Source organism: Schistocerca serialis, chromosome 6 (assembly GCF_023864345.2).
Source record: "Schistocerca serialis cubense isolate TAMUIC-IGC-003099 chromosome 6, iqSchSeri2.2, whole genome shotgun sequence".
In the NCBI taxonomy this organism is placed as follows: Eukaryota; Metazoa; Arthropoda; class Insecta; order Orthoptera; family Acrididae; genus Schistocerca; species Schistocerca serialis.
The window spans coordinates 96,297,210-96,311,282 of NC_064643.1; the positions used below are offsets into that span (position 1 = coordinate 96,297,210).

At 38.9% G+C, this 14,073-nt stretch overlaps 1 protein-coding gene across 2 annotated transcripts in view; it reads left to right on the top strand.

The window, feature by feature from the left end:
- LOC126484270 (mitochondrial potassium channel ATP-binding subunit) overlaps window positions 1-13,580 on the top strand; it is a 119,040-nt gene extending 105,460 nt beyond the window's left edge. For both annotated transcript variants that reach the window (XM_050107694.1, XM_050107693.1), the window contains exons 13-14: window positions 6,099-6,246; window positions 13,387-13,580. In XM_050107694.1, coding sequence (XP_049963651.1) covers window positions 6,099-6,246; window positions 13,387-13,482 — 244 coding nt within the window. In that variant the 3' untranslated portion in view covers window positions 13,483-13,580. The remainder of the gene's footprint in view (window positions 1-6,098; window positions 6,247-13,386) is intronic.
- Window positions 13,581-14,073: the final 493 nt, after the last annotated feature.

Below are 14,073 nucleotides of genomic sequence, written 5' to 3' on the forward strand. Positions count from 1 at the left end.
TCACATTGCGGTGAACGCACATTGGAAGTGTGTATTCATCATCGCCATACTGGTATATTACCCGGTGTGATGGTATGGGGTGCCATTGTTTACACGTCTCGGTCACCTCTTGTTCACATTGACGACTCTTTGAACAGTGGACATTACATTTCAGATGTGTTATGTCCCATGGCTCTACCCTTCATGCGATCCATACGAAACCCTACATTTCAGCAGGATAATGCACAACCGCATATTGCAGGTCCTGTACAGGCCTTTCTGGATACAGAAAATGTTCGACTGCTGCCCTGGCCAGCACATCCTCCAGATATCTCACCAATTGAAAACGTCTGGTCAATGGTGGCCGAACAACTGGCTTGTCACAATACGCCAGTCACTACTCTTGATGAACTGTGGTATCGTGTTGAAGCTGCATTGACAGCTGTACCTGTACTTGCCATCCAGGCTCTGTTTGATTCAATGCCCAGGCGCATCAAGGCCGTTATTATGGCCAGAGGTGGTTGTTCTGGGTAGTGATTTCTCAGGATCTATGCACCAAATTGCGTGAAAATGTAATCACGTCAGTTCTAGTATAATATATTTGTCCAATGAATACCCGTTTATCATCTGCATTTCTTCTTGGTGTAGCAATTTTAATGGCCAGTAGTGTAAATTTCACTCTGTCCATTTCCTCTCTATTATTTCCTGCCATCAAAATGACATCAACATAGAGCACAATATAAATGATAACTTCCATTAAAATCATATAGTAAAGATGTTTATCTGCTTCTGAAAGAGTGAATTGTATAGACATAAGAAAGGTATGAATAGAGTGATTCCATGCTAGTGATGCTTGCTTTAAGCCATTTAAAGATTTATGTAACCTGCAAACCAAACAAGTTGTGTCTTTCAGTTCTTCTGGAATACCCACTCCTTCAGGAATAGTCACGTATATTTCCTCCTTGAGTACTCCGTGAAGAAAAGTTTTGGTGACATCAAATTGTTCCAGAACTAGTCCTAGTTGGTTGCAATAACTAGCATTATTCTAACAGTTGCAAGTCGAGCCACTGGTGCATATGTCTCATCGTAGTCAAATCCACTTTTCTGTGAACATCCTTTTGCCACAAGTCTAGCCTTGTGTCTTATATTTCCATCCTTGTCCTTTTTTAATTTGAACACCCACCCACTTACCGCCAATAGTCTTCCTTACAGGTGGTAATTTAACAAAGGTCCAAGTCTTGTTTTCCTTTATAGAGTCAGTTTCATCCTGTACGGCTTTATACCAGTATTCCTCATCTTCACGATTCGAAATTTCCTGGTAACTTTTCGGTACATCATCCACAAAGGAATCAGCATTGAGTGCCAGAACAGCATAGTCTTTCAGATATTTAGGAGGGTTCCTCTTACTGCTAGAACACTGAACAGTTTTCTTTTCTGATAAATTTTCAGCTTCCTCTTTGTCACTGGTCAGTTCTGGTAAGAGAATTCTTTCACGGCGCCCATCACTTGGTTTGGCATCTTCTTCGACGATGTCTTCTTCATTATCATCCTTTTCGGATGATTCTTGTACAGATTCTGGGATCCATTCCTCAGCTGGTTTATTTTCAAAGCCAAATCTTCCTTCGTAGAAAACAATGTTCCTTCTTGTGACTATTTTTCCTTCCTCTGGACACCAAAGCCTGTAGCCATTAGGATAGTAACCAGTGAAATAGCATTTTAAGGACTTGCCTTCAAATTTCCCTGTTCTCGATTCCTTTGGTGCCAGTAGATAAGTAATACATCTGAACACTTTCAGCTTACTCAAATTAGGTTTCTCGTTATACCAAAAAGCTGCAGGCATCTTCCCTGCCAAAGCCGCGGTAGGATTTCTATTAAGCAGGTTCATGGCAATACGAACAGCTTCTGACCAGAACATTTTATCTAATGTATACTGAAGTACCATTAAGTGAGCTTTCTCATAATAGTTCTGTTCATTGGCTCTGAAACACCATTTTGCTGAGGAGTATATCTGATTGTAAACTGAAACTGTATTCCCCGTTCTTCAAAAAACTGTTTCAATTAATTTGACGTGTATTCATGACCACTGTCACAGTGCAATCTGCTAATCTTCAAGTTCAAATTAGCTGTAGCCATGGCGTGAAACGTCTTCAGATAGCGAGTTACCTGACTTCGATTCCAGTACATAGGCCACTGTGAAATGTGTCAAGTCGTCGACGAACATGAGCACATACTTCTTTCCGTTGAACGACTCTGGTGAAATTGGCCCAAACAGATCACTGTGGATCAACTGAAGAGATCTGGTGGCATGTTTCCTATTGTGATTGTATGGCAGCTGTTATTGTTTTTCTTCGACACAATTTGAACATTGTTCTGTGGGGACTGTTGAAGTGTCCAGTTCCATACCATCAACTTGTGACTGGAGGCATTTAATGTTATCATAACTCAAATGGCCTAATCTGCTAGGCCACAGTTTCACATTAGTTGCAGTTGAAGCAGCTGACAAGGCTTTTCGTAGCAAAAAATTTAAAATATATAACTGAGATTCATTCCTATTTGCAATGGCAACAGTTTCTTTTCCACTTTAAATTGAACCTTGAGTCTTTTCAAATGTGATACTAAAACCATTCATTTCCAGTTTTTTAACTGACAGCAAATTATAATTAAGATCAGGCACAGACAAAACGTCTTTAATTGTTATCTGAATTTCCTTTCCTTTTGCCACACTAGTGACTTTAATTTCTCCTTTTACTTTAGCCTCAAGAAAAGTGCCTGACTTAACTACTCTGACTTTAATTGGCTGTTCCAGTTTCCTTAAATTAGTGAGAGATATATTACTGTTAATCAGATGTTCCATTGCTCCAGAGTCCAAGAACCAATTTATGTTGTTCGTTGACTGATCTTCATTTGATGCTGCAAAACAAAACCCATCTTCCTCTTTGACGTTAGCTACGACCACAGAGTTGCTGATTCCTGAGTTCTTGTTTGGTATCTTAACTCTACAATTAGCCCTTTTGTGTCCTGGCTTCCCGCAGTGGTGACAAGTAAAGTTGAAAGAAGTTCCTTGTTGACTTCTTGTTTTACTGGTGTCTGAAGAACCCTTTTTTGGATACCATTGAGTCTGAAAAGCTGTAGGAGGTGGTGTATCATTTTTGTTTTTCCTGACGACTCCCTTCCACTTCGAAACTTCGTCCAGTAGCCTATTTTTCACGAAGCTCAGCATCAAGTCTTTCATTGAGAGTGTTTCGATTGCAGTGACCACTACGTTGTATTCTACAGGCATCGTTAAAAGCAAATGGCACACTATGTCCTTTTCTTCGACAGTAGCTCCAGTCGAACGTAAATCACGAATCAGTTTATCAAACTTCAGAAAGTGGTTAACTAGCAAATCATTTGTTGTGTTAAATAATTTTTTTCTCAACAGAAGTTGACCAGCATTTCCTTTTCTCTCGAACATATTGCACAGATAGGTCCATAAATCAAAAGAAGTTACCTTATCTTTCGTGTATTCCAAGTGACTGTCAATGCATTGAACAAGATGAGACTTTACGATCTTGTTTAGCCATTTCAGCCAGTCGTGTTTCCTTTGTGGCACACTGCGTGTTCTCCTCTCCATCGACAAATTCCACCTTCGTGAGATAATTTACTTGCACAAATGGTAATAGTTCAGTTGCTCAAGGAGAATTTCCATCCTGAATTTCCAGTTGTTGAAATTCGTTTCGTCGAATGAAGGAATGAGATATTTTTCTGCTTCAGTTGCCATCTTGGCTTAACTGTATGTGAGAGTACACTTGGGGCCAGACATTTATCGCAGATTCTGTTTACTTAAAACAAACCTGGGCCCATAACCTGATGTAATTTTAGTTTCTTATGATAAAATAACATAGGTAAAGCTAAAAACTATTAGATGGTTTTTATTAAACTGAAAGACGTAACAGAACAACTGAACAAAACACCTGTTTTACTCTTTGATGGTACAGCACTTAATGCAAGTCACACAGAGATTCATTAAAATTGCAATCCTAACAGATCTTATAAACATTTCTAATATAACGAAGTACAGGTGCTGAAACACAACCCTCAACGTACAACGGAGCTTAATTAAAATTCATTATACCCCAAAGCATTACAGATAAAAGGTAAAGCTGCCAATAACCCAAATGTTGGTTTAAACACCATAGTGATTTACGACACTATGGTACTATCAGAGGTAGCATGTTTATGGCTTCCTCTGACTTTTAGTCCGGTTTACTCAACTAATTAAAGGGCAGAGTACAGTTCAATTCCGAATAATGCACTTTGCGTTTTTCACATGAAAGACAGTGCCAGACGTGAAAGAAGCGATGAGTGTCAGATATGTTGTTAGACTGACAGATGACAGAATTACAAAAACTGGTATAACTTTCCGAATGTCCAAACTGAAAATGGTCCCAAAAAAATCTAAGTTCTAAGTGGCAGTTAGTCTATCACATATTCATAGTACAAAATTCTGTTTTTCAATATAGCTTGGAAAATACTGAAAACATTGATAAATGACATTTAGGGCCAGTTCTTTTTTATTTTCTTCCATATTGGAACCTATGTACCTTGCTAGATTCAAGTTTGTAGCTGTTGTTTACACTGCCAGTAAAATGTACAAAAGAAGTACAATACCTCTAAAAATTCTCTAGGAATTTAATCTCTCAAATTCTACATTGAATGTTGTGAAATAATTGTGGGTTATACATCAATTGTTTTGGAGATGTGGTATTGTGTGATTTTTTTTTTTTTTCCCCCCACCAACCAACACACTCTGTCCATTGTGTGACATTACATGCTGGCAAGAAGCAGTTCCCTTACAACGTGCTTAAGCTTGATAAACATCTCCACAACATATCAGAAGCCTTACTTGCTTCTGCACATCTGCTCAGTGTTTTGATAAACGAAGGTCAAATTCATGTTTTGCAGACCTTCTTAGGCACCTACAGCTGTATACAGACAAGGGATTAATTAATTTTGCTTTGTTCATTAGTGTCTAAATTGGAATGCAGAAATGTACAATGACGACAACAACAACAATGATTAGAGACCTACATAGATGAGCAAAATAATATCCACATTTGCAAATGCTTGTGCATTTATGATTCAGATTTCCACATTCTAAAATTTTATAAACCATTTTAACGTGTTTGTGGAACTTCAATATGAATATAGGTGGTGTAGAATGACAAACAGGTACATTTAAAAATAGATTGTTGAAAACAGTCCATCAGATAACACACACACACACACACACACACACACACACACACACACACACACACACAGAGAGAGAGAGAGAGAGAGAGAGAGAGAGAGAGAGTCGTGTGTGTGTGTGTGTGTGTGTGTGTGTGTGTGTGTGTTCTCTCATATGATGAAGGACTTTGTCTGAAAGCTGTTCCCAACAGTCTACTTTTAAATGTGCATGTCTACCACTCTACACTTCCTCTATGTGGTTGTATGTCCAACAGGGAGTTATTTCCATTTCCTTTGCTGGAATATCTGGGTGCCAGTTAAACCAAATCATTTATAAATTAATTTATTTCTGCTTCCAATTGCGACTTACTGTAAAATAAGACTGCATAGGCCAATCAAGATCAAATTTTACTGCAGCGAACTCTGCCAATGGACAGACTTTCAAATCCTGCGGCAGTCTTTGTGGAATTAATATTAATTATAGCTTAGAAAATAAATCCTGCAGTTCATAGAGGATATACTGATACTGTACCAAACAGTTTATGCCATTGCCTTAACAAGAATTAATAGTAATGTTTGCTGAAATGATTGACTTACTTTATGTGTCACATCTATGTGGTTGGAAGAAATTTTCACAAATTTAACTTAGGTTGGGAATTCTTTTTGTGCTTCAGTGCTGAACAATAACTTCGGTAGCATCCATATGTAATTGCATATCCTTTGGTGCAGACATCGTGTCATTCTTATTGAATTGTGCTAAAATCATAACAGTATAGGACCTGTGAATTTCTGAAACCACGTATTCTGCTTTGCCTTTATTTATGCTGGATTGTATTCATTCTTGATGTGAATGTGGTATATTATTTCCTATCACATTTAATTGTACATTAACTATCTTTTTCTTTCAGTGCTCTAGATGCAAGTTCAGAGCAACTTGTCCAAAAAGCATTAGATAACGTGACTCGAGGTCGGACTGTGCTGATAATTGCTCACAGGCTGAGCACGGTTCAGAATGCTGATGTTATAGTTGTTCTGAATGATGGTGTCATTGTAGAGGTATGTCTTATTTTGTGGATTGATATAACCTGCCTGTTGTTGCTTTTTTGATTCCATACTCTGATCTGAAACTTTATTAAAGTACAGAAACTGTCTCCTGCATGAATCATGAAAAATCATTTAAATTAATGATGAAATCTTCTGAATCATTAGGGCATGTCATGTTCTTAAAAATTCTTCAATGATTGACACTTCGACCCCTCTGCTGCATCCTGTTCAGCATGCCACTGGTGTCCATAGACAGCTGAACGCTGTCAAAACACAGTGTTGCATTTACTTATAAGAGCCTATTTTCCCCTTTTTTGGAGAAATGGTGTTACTGGGTAAAAATTTTCATTCTGCTATTGGCGAGAGTTCATCTTTGGATAACTACTCAAAGCAGATGCTGAAAGACAGGGGGGATCAAAAATATCATTGTTGTGCTGCCTTGGCTGTTTTCTGGTAGCTGTTACCATATTTACTCGAATTTAAACCACACTCGAATCTAAGCCGCACCTGAAAAATGAGACTCAAAATCAAGGGAAAAAAATTTCCCAAATCTAAGCCACACCTGAAATTTGAGACTCAAAAGTCAAGGGGAGAGAAAAGTTTTACACCGCACCTCCAAATCGAAATAAAGTTGATCCATTGTAACATGAGACACAATTTAGGTTGAATGGATGAAGATACAGCTACAGTAGTTTGGTTCAAGTCGTAAGCTGAGCAGTTAAGCTTTACCAGGTAGCCATTGCTGTGCGTCAGGCCCTCCATCCATATTTATATGGGTACCCTTGCTTTTTCACGTGCTTCGTCTGGCTATAATCGATTGCTTATTTTGCTTTGATCTGATAATTGCTGTTATCTTTGTTATAGGTGTTTACGTCACTCTAAGCTGAAAATGCATAATTGTACCATGTCATGCATTGTTTGTCACATTCTGATAGTGAGTGTTTACAACCTGTTACCACTCGTGGCATGCCTTGCTTTTGTGCGCGCTACCGCCAGCTTGCAATAATAATAATAATAATAATAAAAAAAGAGGAAGTGTATCATTAGTGAAATAATGGCAAGAGACTGCTATTTGTTGTTACTTACACTGCTGCTTTCTTTGATAATGATCAACAAGAATCAAATAACAGATTGAATATGATAGAAAATGTTCTGAACGAGAGTTTCGCGAAAATTTTTCTCCGTTTGAAAATCTTTGCAGACGCCTTTGTAGTACATTACATTCTGCACAGAAATTAGAGTCATCTTAGATTTAAAAATCTGGTCAGTTACCGTGCTTCATTTATGACTGTATCACTATTCAGCATAAGAATAATACAAATATAAACATGATGTGATATGTATATTCTCCCGCATTTGCTGTTGTCTCACTCTAGTTTCGTAGTTTATCCAGCAGCCACGATTTAAATCAGATGGCAACAAACGAGAAAGAATACATGACATAATGTTTACATTTGTATTATTCTTATGGTGAAGAGAATACTGCATGTGATTCAGGATTCATAAAAGTTCCTATTAGCAACGATCTCTTGTCACTGGTAGGAAAAAATTCAGAACGTAGAGTTGACCATATTGACATACATCCCAAAATACCCCCCATGAACCATGGACCTTGCCGTTGGTGGGGAGGCATGCGTGCCTCAGCGATACAGATGGCCGTACCGTAGGTGCAACCACAACGGAGGGGTATCTGTTGAGAGGCCAGACAAACATGTGGTTCCTGAAGAGGGGCAGCAGCCTTTTCAGTAGTTCCAGGGGCAACAGTCCGGATGATTGACTGATCTGGCCTTGTAACATTAACCAAAACGGCCTTGCTGTGCTGGTACTGCGAACGGCTGAAAGCAAGGGGAAACTACAGCCGTAATTTTTTCCGAGGACATGCAGCTTTACTGTATGATTAAATGATGATGGCGTCCTCTTGGGTAAAATATTCCGGAGGTAAAATAGTCCCCCATTCGGATCTCCGGGCGGGGACTACTCAAGAGGACGTCATTATCAGGAGAAAGAAAACTGGCGTTCTACGGATCGGAGCGTGGAATGTCAGATCCCTTAATCGGGCAGGTAGGTTAGAAAATTTAAAAAGGGAAATGGATAGGTTAAAGTTAGATATAGTGGGAATTAGTGAAGTTCGGTGGCAGGAGGAACAAGACTTTTGGTCAGGTGATTACAGGGTTATAAATACAAAATCAAATAGGGGTAATGCAGGAGTAGGTTTAATAATGAATAAAAAAATAGGAGTGCGGGTTAGCTACTACAAACAGCATAAAGAACGCATTATTGTGGCCAAGATAGACACAAAGCCCATGCCTACTACAGTAGTACAAGTTTATATACCAACTAGCTCTGCAGATGATGAAGAAATAGATGAAATGTATGACGAGATAAAAGAAATTATTCAGGTAGTGAAGGGAGACGAAAATTTAATAGTCATGGGTGACTGGAATTCGTCAGTACGAAAAGGGAGAGAAGGAAACATAGTAGGTGAATATGGATTGGGGGAAGAAATGAAAGAGGAAGCCGCCTTGTAGAATTTTGCACAGAGCATAACTTAATCATAGCTAACACTTGGTTCAAGAATCATAAAAGAAGGTTGTATACCTGGAAGAATCCTGGAGATACTAAAAGGTATCAGATAGATTATATAATGGTAAGACAGAGATTTAGGAACCAGGTTTTAAATTGTAAGACATTTCCAGGGGCAGATGTGGATTCTGACCACAATCTATTGGTTATGAACTGCAGATTGAAACTGAAGAAACTGCAAAAAGGTGGGAATTTAAGGAGATGGGACCTGGATAAACTGAAAGAACCAGAGGTTGTAGAGAGTTTCAGGGAGAGCATAAGGGAACAATTGACAGGAATGGGGGAAAGAAAAATAGTAGAAGAAGAATGGGTAGCTTTGAGGGATGAAGTAGTGAAGGCAGCAGACAATCAAGTAGGTAAAAAGACGAGGGCCAGTAGAAATCCTTGGGTAACAGAAGAAATATTGAATTTAATTGATGAAAGGAGAAAATATAAAAATGCAGTAAATGAAGCAGGCAAAAAGGAATACAAACGTCTCAAAAATGAGATCGACAGGAAGTGCAAAATGGCTAAGCAGGGATGGCTAAAGGGCAAATGTAAGGATGTAGAGGCTTATCTCACTAGGGGTAAGATAGATACTGCCTACAGGAAAATTAAAGAGACCTTTGGAGAAAAGAGAACCACTTGTATGAATATCAAGAGCTCAGATGGCAACCCAGTTCTAAGCAAAGAAGGGAAGGCAGAAGGGTGGAAGGAGTATATAGAGGGTTTATACAAGGGCGATGTACTTGAGGACAATATTATGGAAATGGAAGAGGATGTAGATGAAGACGAAATGGGAGATAAGATACTTGAAGAGTTTGACAGAGCACTGAAAGACCTGAGTCGAAACAAGGACCCGGGAGTAGATAACATTCCATTAGAACTACTGATGGCCTTGGGAGAGCCAGTCATGACAAAACTCTACCATCTGGTGAGCAAGATGTATGAGACAGGCGAAATACCCTCAGACTTCAAGAAGAATATAATAATTCCAATCCCAAAGAAAGCAGGTGTTGACAGATGTGAAAATTACCGAACTATCAGTTTAATAAGTCACAGCTGCAAAATACTAATGCGTATTCTTTACAGACGAATGGAAAAACTGGTAGAAGCGGACCTCGGGGAAGATCAGTTTGGATTCCGTAGAAATGTTGGAGCACGTGAGGCAATACTAACCTTACGACTTATCTTAGAAGAAAGATTAAGGAAAGGCAAACCTATGTTTCTAGCATTTGTAGACTTAGAGAAAGCTAGTGACAGTGTTGACTGGAATACTCTCTTTCAAATTCTGAAGGTGGCAGGGGTGAAATACAGGGAGCGAAAGGCTATTTACAATCTGTACAGAAACCAGATGGCAGTTATAAGAGTCGAGGGGCATGAAAGGGAAGCAGTGGTTGGGAAAGGAGTGAGACAGGGTTGTAGCCTCTCCCCGATGTTATTCAATCTGTATTTTGAGCAAGCAGTAAAGGAAACAAAAGAAAAATTCGGAGTAGGTATTAAAATTCACGGAGAAGAAGTAAAAACTTTGAGGTTCGCCGATGACATTGTAATTCTGTCAGAGACAGCAAAGGACTTGGAAGAGCAGTTGAACGGAATGGACAGTGTCTTGAAAGGAGGATATAAGATGAACATCAACAAAAGCAAAACGAGGATAATGGAATGAAGTCAAATTAAATCGGGTGATGCTGAGGGGATTAGATTAGGAAATGAGACACTTAAAGTAGTAAAGGAGTTTTGCTATTTAGGGAGTAAAATAACTGATGATGGTCGAAGTAGAGAGGATATAAAATGTAGACTGGCAATGGCAAGGAAATCGTTTCTGAAGAAGAGAAATTTGTTAACATCGAGTATAGATTTAAGTGTCAGGAAGTCATTTCTGAAAGTATTTGTATGGAGTGTAGCCATGTATGGAAGTGAAACATGGACGATAACCAGTTTGGACAAGAAGAGAATAGAAGCTTTCGAAATGTGGTGCTACAGAAGAATGCTGAAGATAAGGTGGGTAGATCACGTAACTAATGAGGAAGTATTGAATAGGATTGGGGAGAAGAGAAGTTTGTGGCACAACTTGACTAGAAGAAGGAATCGGTTGGTAGGACATGTTTTGAGGCATCAAGGGATCACAAATTTAGCATTGGAGGGCAGCGTGGAAGGTAAAAATCGTAGAGGGAGACCAAGAGATCAATACACTAAGCAGATTCAGAAGGATGTAGGTTGCAGTAGGTACTGGGAGATGAAAAAGCTTGCACAGGATAGAGTAGCATGGAGAGCTGCATCAAACCAGTCTCAGGACTGAAGACCACAACAACAACCCAAATAGTCTTGCCAGTCGGATTTTTGTAGTAGATTTTTAGTGATGACTTGAAATGCAGAGTGTGTTGTCGTTGTTGTCTTCAGTCCATAGACTGGTTTGATGCAGCTCTCCACGCTTTTCTGTCCTGTGGAATGCAGAGTAGCAACACTTATAAAATAAGAATGAAAAGAACTTAGAAATTAAAGGCTGGAATTTAAAACAATATTTTATTAGATTTGTAATACATCTTATATTAAATGTTTAAAATATCAGTCATGATTCTGAATCACTATCACTCGATTCTTTGTTGCTCATTTCTTCATACAGAGCATCGTCCTCTGTACCATCTAGTGCACTGGATATCGAACATTTTTTTAATGCTTGTTGTACAGTCTGATTTGGGACACACTTCCATGCATCATAAATCCATTGGCACACTTGCGACAAACTTCCACGTTTTACATGTCCTATTGGTGTCAGTTGTCAGTCGCTTTTCGAAAGCCAGTCTGTGTACATGCGTATAAGCTTGTCTTGTCTTCTACCTTTTTAGTTTATTTACTGACGCAGATATATTGGTGCCAGTATTCATCGTTGTGCCTGCAAATCATGTCTGTGTAGCGCTACATATATTCGACGTCAGAAGTTAGTTGTGGCGGCACCTACCAACATTTTTCAGAACTTCCGCTTACTTTGCACTGGATTCTAAGCCGCAGGCGGTTTTTTGAATTACAAAAACTGGAAAAAAAGTGCAGCTTAGATTCGAGTAAATGTGGTATTGTTCATCATTTGCCTTGGCTGGGTGTTATTTCAGTGATAGCAAACACCAACGAAGACGGAAGCCCATAACTGTCATCTTTGCTGACATTGTACTCATGCTTAGATATTTTCACTGTTTCATGGATGTTCCTTCTACAAGTGTTACTTTCTCTGCCTAGCACAATATGTTCTGATAATCGACAACCTGATCACATTACTCTTGGTGCTCCAGTCCGCAGCTTGTGGTCTCGCGGTCGCGCGCGTTCTCACTTCCCGAGCATGGAGTCCCGGGTTCAATTCCTGGTGGGGTCAGTAATTTTCACATGCCTCGAGATGACTGGGTGTTTGTGTTGTCCTTATCATTTCATCATCATTCATGAAAGTGGCGAGATTGGACTGTGCAAAGGTTGGGAATTTGTACAGGCGCTGATAACTGCGCAGTTGAGTGCCCCACAAACCAATCATCATCATCATCATCTTGGTGCTCCGCTACCACTGATTTTACATTTTGTCTTAAATATTGCTCTTCCCGATATATACTTTGCCATGACTGTATGTCACTTCATGGATTCGTGCAGTGAGGTGGTGGTCAGACACATCCGTTGTAGGTCATAACAAGTCTTATTTTGTATTGACTTGAGAATGTTGCCCTTACAGTATTCTTCTGATTGTAGTAACAAACATGTATCTTCATCTGCTTTTAGTAGTTACTCAATGACAATGGCCCACCAATAGCAGCCTGAAGATTTTTAGCTATTAACTCTCATTCTGTAAAAAAAGTGCTGCAAAACAGCCTTTTATAAATGAATATAACACTGTCTTTTGGTAGTGTTCAGCCATCTAGGGATGCTGGTGGAATTCTGAAGAAGATCCCAGCAGAGGGATCAAAATGGTGGTCATTGAAGAAGTTTGAAGAAGAATATGAAACAGGCTAATGTCTCAGAAGATTTTATCATCAAAACAGTGGCCACGAAAGAGCTTTAATATTTTAACTGTCTGTTTTATTGTGCGTGTCTATGACTGAACACCACCTCTAGATGGTTAGTAGCAATCTATCCTTTCCATATTGTTGTTATTAGTTTTGCCTTAGATAATCTGAAGAATTTGTCAGACAGGGATTACCAGAGAAAAATCATTATGTATCTTCAAATTGTCACATAATATTCAGACAGAAGCAACACATTTATGGGTAGAGTTAGTCAAAGCTGTCAATTCCATAGTGTGTGATATCTAGAACTCTAACCTATTTGAAATGTTGTGTGTGGTAACCCTGAAATGTCATATATACGACTGAGTGGGGGTGGTGGGTGGGGGAGGAGGAGGAGGATATTTTACTGATGTTTTAGTAAACTGACAGACTTGGAAGGGTAAGAGTACAGAAATTTGTAGTGTTCTCTGTTTGCTGTTAGTCAAGAAATGCTTGCATACCAGATCTCGTTGTCAAGATCCATGTGTTCGCTATGTACTGTGGTAATTTAATATAGATGGAAACTTTCCATTTTTTATATTTATTTATTTATTTATTTTTATTTTTTCAGACTGGTACTCACAGTTCTCTGGTGAAAAAGAGGGGCTTCTACTGGAATCTGATAAAAGAACAACAAAAGGCTGAGCAGACAAGAGGTACAGCGTAGCCTCTTTTATATGGATTGTTCTGTACCAAATGAAGTACAAATTATGCCCATGACCTTTATATTTACAGCAAATAAAGAAATATATATTTATTGTGCAAGTGGATTTTTTAATGAGAAAGACAACCACTCATCTTTATTTCATCTTAACATAATGATTTGACATGTATAGATAAGCTGTAAGAAAATGAATCTTCAAATGGAAACTACAGTAACAAGAGATTAAAAAAGTCTCATTTACAGCTGGTGGTTGTAGGTATACAGCAGTAAAAAGTGCACACCTAAATGTTCCACGATCTTCCAAAATAGAGAAAATCAGACTAATCAGAGTATGTTGTTCTCAATCTTCTGCTGTTGCTGCAGATCTTGTGACATAGGGTCACTGTGTAACTTCCATACCTAATTCCTAGTCTAATTTTTACAGACAGTTTGCTGTTTTGTTATATGAAGGGCCCTATGATATAACAGCTAGATGTGTCAACTTTGAAACACCCTGGTGGAATAAAACTGTGTGCCAGATGGGGACTTGAGCCGGTGACCTCTCCCTTTCACCGGCAAGTGCTGTACCAACTCATCTATCTAAATATGACTCAA